Source organism: Helianthus annuus, chromosome 11 (assembly GCF_002127325.2).
Source record: "Helianthus annuus cultivar XRQ/B chromosome 11, HanXRQr2.0-SUNRISE, whole genome shotgun sequence".
Classification (NCBI taxonomy): Eukaryota; Viridiplantae; Streptophyta; class Magnoliopsida; order Asterales; family Asteraceae; genus Helianthus; species Helianthus annuus.
In genome coordinates, this window is record NC_035443.2 from 94,289,114 (window position 1) to 94,295,127 (window position 6,014).

General features: G+C 39.1%; 1 protein-coding gene across 1 annotated transcript; it reads right to left on the reverse strand.

Annotated features, from left to right (window-relative positions):
* Positions 1 to 497: 497 nt before the first annotated feature.
* On the reverse strand, positions 498 to 956 carry LOC110888524 (stress response protein NST1-like). Its single transcript, XM_022136048.1, has one exon. The coding sequence runs from the start codon at positions 954 to 956 to the stop codon at positions 498 to 500; it is 459 nt and encodes a 152-aa protein (XP_021991740.1).
* Positions 957 to 6,014: the final 5,058 nt, after the last annotated feature.

The following is a 6,014-nucleotide window of genomic DNA, read 5'->3' on the forward strand; positions in this document are numbered from 1 at the left end:
AGGATCGTTATTGACGATCAAATGAGTCAATCAGAGCTGAAACACCACTGTTTATGCAGCGGAAATACACAAACAGTTTGAATCAAAGAGAATGGAGTAGAAATAGAATGCAGATCACTTTAAACACATTTTCTCATTAATATTTCTCAAAAAATTTAGGCAGCAGTTCGGCTACACATTCGACATTCTATACAAAATGAGAAAACACAACTATTATATATAGTGGAGCTGATTCCGCTCCTAATGACATTGTGTCATTTCGGGCGGAATCACTATCTTGTGATTTCGCTCCAAATGACATAATGTCATTTCGAGCGGAATCAACACTTTAACACATAAACTTTACAAAACAGCCCCTATACTATACATAATTAACATATTTGATCCCTAGACCCTATACAAGCTTGACTAAGACTAAGACGCAGGCTTTAGACATTCGTGCATTAACAAACTCCCCCTTGGATACAACCGGAGTCTTTAGTCTTGTCTTCGGGCCTTCAGAGTGACTTGAAAGTTTCCTCTCTTGACTTAGGCTTCCTCCTAAGCAAGTTCCTCAGCTTATCATTATCTTTCTTTCTTTTCTTTTCTTCTTCAGCCTGTTGCTTCATCCATTTTCCTCTGTTTTCATCCAGCTTTTTGCGTTCACGTTCAACTTTCTTTCTTTCCTTCAGTGGATCTTTTGTGGTGCCATCAAAGTTTTTGTCTTTAAGAATCTCAACAACTTTCCTTCTAAGTTCATCCCGATTCTCTTCAGTGAAAAACTCCATCAATGTTGGAAACTGAGAGGTATCTTCATTCATACTCTCCTCATCAGTACAATCTTCGACCTCAACTCTGTCATACACATCAGCATCTTCCACATAATTGTATTCATAATCACGTTGATGGTTGATGTCGAAAGCATTCGGCTCTTCCTCAAAATCAAACTTAAAATCTTCTTCATTCACATTGAACATTTTCAGTACTTCATCCAATGTGTAAGTATGCCTTATCTCACCTTCTTCAACATGAGGTTCAATTCGAAGAATCAGCTTCTCAACTTAATCAACATTCTGATCATCACCATGCTCCCCCTTTCCGTCAGCTCCCTCTGTTTCTTCATTCACACTGTCATTCAGATAATCATCAACAGTCTTTCCACTTGATTGTTCAGTCACTTTGATTCCCATACCACCCTGATCATCATCGTCGTCATTATCCGAACCATGACTACTAGAAGAGAAAACTTTTTCATCATCATCATCATCCTCTTCTTCATCACCCTCTTCATCGTCATCCTCCTCATCATCTTCTTCATCGTCATCACCAGCAAGATCTTCCAATGATACATGTTCTTCAAAGATTGCTGATACGGAGGATATAGGAACTGGATTCTCAATAACTAGAGATGGAACAATTGATCTTTCAACCACTGCAGCACTGCTTTCAACACGTTTTCCCTTATCTTTCATTTGTGCGTCAATCTCAGCTTGGTGTTTGGCCCTAAGTTCTTCAACTGCAATCTCCTCGAATCTTTGTTCTATTGACTTTCCGAGCATATTCTCAACAACTTTGTTTAACATGTAAAACTCATGTTCTTTCATTGCTTTTGCAGCTTCAAGCTCTTTGTTTTTCAGCTCAAAATATTTGTTCTGCTCATCTCTGCGAGCCTTTTCTTCTTCTAATTTAGCAACTCTTACTTTCAAGAAATCAATCTCTGACTGATCTGTATCAATCTTCTTCTATAAAGACTTATTTCCAGATTCTAACTTCTTTACGCGCATTTCGAGAAGCTTTTCACGATCAGCCACTTTCTTGCTTTCAGCTGCAACTATTTTGTTTTCATTCAACACATCATCCATCTTCTTTTCCAACTTCTTTACTTGTTCATCATTTGCAAAACTAAAGTCTCCAATATCTTCAAGATTATCCGGAGGAATATGAAGACCCTTGTTGCCAGAAGAACCAGGAGTTAGTTGAATTTGAGTAAGTGGTGGTGTTTGAAAAATTTCTTGAGATGTGAATAAGGTTTGTTGTTTTTCTTGTTATTACCCTTACCTTCCCACTCTTTCTTTCCCGAGCTGGTAGGACGTGATGTAACAAAAGATTTTTTTAGGTTTTGAAAAGAATTCTTTGTTATTAACCTCATCAATGTTCATCTCAACCAACTTAAAAACTTTCTCAACATTCTCAATCTTCACATTCTGAAGAGGATACTCGAAATCGGAGTAAAGTTTGTCTGTTCCAATCATAGTGTATACCACCATAATCGGATCATCATTCGCACTCTTGTCCGATTTCGGTATGAAACGATCCAAGAAATTACCCTCATCTTCAGACTTAGTAACAGATTTCTCAGATTGAGACTTCTTAGAACTATCACTCTCTTCATCTAACACCTGATCGACAACGGTTTTGATGACCTGTGATTCGTTGTCGGTGTCGGATGCAGAGAATGCAACATCAATGCTCTCAGGCAAATCATCCTCAATTAATCTCAACTTGAGATTCAAAGCAGCTTCCACCCTATCTGGATATTTCTGTGTATAATGATTCCACATTGGGGGTGGAACGCTGTTAAAGACTGGTGCAGCATGTGGCTGCTGTGGGACAATCTGTTCAAGGACATAGGATGAAGCCACATAACTCATCATTTTTTTATCAATTCGATCATTTTTGATTTTAGCTAATTCAAGCACTTTCTTTAGTGAAGCGATCGTGTCTAGATGAAAATTAACCTCAACTTGTTTATCAAACAGTGTTGCTTTAACTAATTTTGTTGCTTTGTCGTTTTCAACACTCTCTTTTTGGATCATTTTAATTGACCTGGCAAGAGTATCATAAGCCTCTTTGACTTGTCCAAGGTCAAATTTAAGCATATCTGCATGATGTTTCAATTCCTGATACTTAGTGTCTTTCTCCAGACACTCCATGCACGGTTGTAAACACTTCTGGCATGGTGTTTCAGGGATTAAAACGACTTTCTCAACAACCTGTTCATCACAAACAATTGTCACATCTTGTTTACCGACATTTTTCAACTCAGACTCAGACACTCTGACCTCCTGAACTCCAGATTTCTGATCTGACTCCTGTTTGACTGACACAGTACTGACAGACTCTGACTTCTCGAGTTCTGAGTCTACCTCTTTTAGCTTTCCCATGAGAGCTTTGTCAGCGATGTCTTCCAATGTCTCTCGAGTTAATTCTTTTGTCACGTCTATCATTTCCTCGACAACTTCTTTCTTTTCTTCGTATCTTGGACACGATCCAGTCATCGGTTCTTCGAAATAACCTGCAAAAGATTCAAAAACTTTAGGAGGCATTATTGATTTCATAGAACTTGCCAATACCTCCTGTTCTGACTGGTAATAGTAAACATCTGCAGCGATTTCTTCAATGTCAACTACATTCTCAACAGGAACATCTTCAACAACCACTGGAACATCTTCAGCAATCATTTCTGGCTCAGTCACCATCTCCGGTACTTCAACAATTTCTGCCATCATGGCCTGCCCATCACTTCTAGGGATGTGTTTATCCCAAGTGAAACCTTCAGCTACTCTTTCATCATCTTGATTCACGATAAGAGGCTTCTCCGGTTTGTTTTCGATTTGCGGCCTCTGAACAGCAGGTTGTTGGTTAGGCCGATGATAGATTGCCTGCCTGTAATAATCGTTCGTGAACGGGTTCTGATGGTTGTTCACTTCACGGTTTGGGCATTCTTTCTTGAAATGGCCACGTTCTTTACACTTGAAGCAGCTAACTTTTGATTTGTCGAACCCTAGCTTCTGGTTAGGACCTGAGAGACTCTTTCTGCTCGTGATCTCCATAAAGCATTGTGCCCTTCTAACCAAACTTTCCATGCACCATTTTATATCAATCAATTCAAGCTCCTCGGGGTCGATCTGGTCGTAATCCTCTTTTGTCATATCCGGATTACCGATCCTACCCGCCACTAGACCTTCATACGCCTCTAAAACGGAAGCAAGTAAAGCAATGTGTTGTTTCGCGGCTGTTTCAGTAATTTCATTTCCATTCTTAATATTCACCGCGATGTTGCATTGCACCCCAGAAACATAAGCCTGATTATTGGAACTTGTAGAGCTTTGAGGTGAAGGCTGCTCTTGAGCTTTAAAGTTTGGATCATAGTTTACGAACGGTGAAGGCTTGTTTGATTGTGGAGTGTTTGTAGGAGCACTTGAAGTTGTATCAGCATTAAAACCCGTTTGGATTTTCGGACTCTGGTTTGTTGCAACAGGAGTGTTTCCTTTGTAATAAAGAGATACATCTTGTCGCACGTACGCTGAATTCATCTTCTTTATCTTCAACAACTCCAACTCATGAGCTTCTATCTTCTCGATGAATGAATTGAGATTCAAATTCATGAAATCCGAGTTATTCTTCAACATCATCAAGTATGTCCCTCATTCATCATAAGGTAATGCGTCGGACAACTTGTCGATCCACTCTTCGTTTGTCTTTGTAATCTCCAATCTTTTCACCTCTACCACAAGATGGCAATAAAGTTCAATCAACTGCTTTGTCGTTTCACCCTTCATCCCGGTGAAGATATCAAACTCTTTCTTGATTAAGGCTTTCTTGCTTTTGATCATAGATACGCTGCCTTGGGGCCACATTGATTGCGAGTTGTCATCATGTTGTAACAGCACAAGAATATCTTCTTTTATGGCCTGTTGGAGAATACTGACCATCTTCTTCTCAGCCTTAAAATCATTCTGTTCAGTCTCAGTCAAACTTCCAATGCCTTTCTCTAAGCTCAATCCATCAACCGGTGGGACATATTTTTTCTCTATCTTCATCCAACACTCAAAATGATTGGCTTGGACCGAATTCTTGAATCGACCCGACCATCCGGCATAATCATCCAAGTTCATAAGCTTTGGTGGTTTCTGCATTGTTCCTAGCTCAGTCTCTATGTTGACATTTTGAACTATGCTTGCCGGACTTTGTGTTGCCGTCATGCCGCTACCCACGAAAAGATTATAAAAATCTTGATTTTCCATTTTAGGTGACAAATTCTGAAAAATTTTTAACTTTTTGACAAACAGGTTACTTTTACTGAAAAAATTTCTACACAGACTGAATTCCCTACACGATATCACGAATGAAACGGACTTAAACCTTCAAACCATGATTTTACACTTAAAATGAATTTTCAGGCAAAATCACAATTTTAGTTTGGAGCGAAATCAAAAGTTAATCTCGAGCGAAATCAGATGTTATCCTTCGAGCGAAATCAGAAAATGATTTTTGGAGCGAAATCAACAGGTAATTCCGAGCGGAATCACCGCTGGAGCGGAATCACCGATTAACCTCGAGCGGAATCACAAAATACGAGCGCAATCACGGATTCCGCTTCAACTCCTCGAGCGGAATTAGAACTTTAGTCACTAAACACTTGATTTCGAGCGGAATCAGGTTCTAAGCCATTTTTAACCAGTTTTAAGCCGTATTTTATGCTGAAACTCTCAAGGGTTTGTTAATTGTCAATTTTACACAATATATCAAAAGTTCAGTCCATTTTGTCCGTGGCAATGTCCAGAAACTCAAAAAGTGTAGTAAAAAAGCTTTGATTCTGGTACTCTAGCTCATAACTGGCTCTGATACCAATTGTAGGATCGTTATTGACGATCAAATGAGTCAATCAGAGCTGAAACACCACTGTTTATGCAGCGGAAATACACAAACAGTTTGAATCAAAGAGAATGGAGTAGAAATAGAATGCAGATCACTTTAAACACGTTTTCTCATTAATATTTCTCAGAAAATTTCGGCAGCAGTTCGGCTACACATTCGACATTCAGTACAAAATGAGAAAACACAACTACTATATATAGGGGAGCTGATTCCGCTCCTAATGACATTGTGTCATTTCGGGCGGAATCACTATCTTGTGATTTCGCTCCAAATGACATAATGTCATTTCGAGCGGAATCAACCCTTTAACACATAAACTTTACAAAACAGCCCCTATACTATACATAATTCACATATTTGACCCCTAGACCCTA

Coding starts and splice junctions, on each gene's coding strand:
- LOC110888524 (XM_022136048.1), bottom strand. CDS start 956: ATGTTCAATGTGAATGAAGAAGATTTTAAGTTTGATTTTGAGGAAGAG.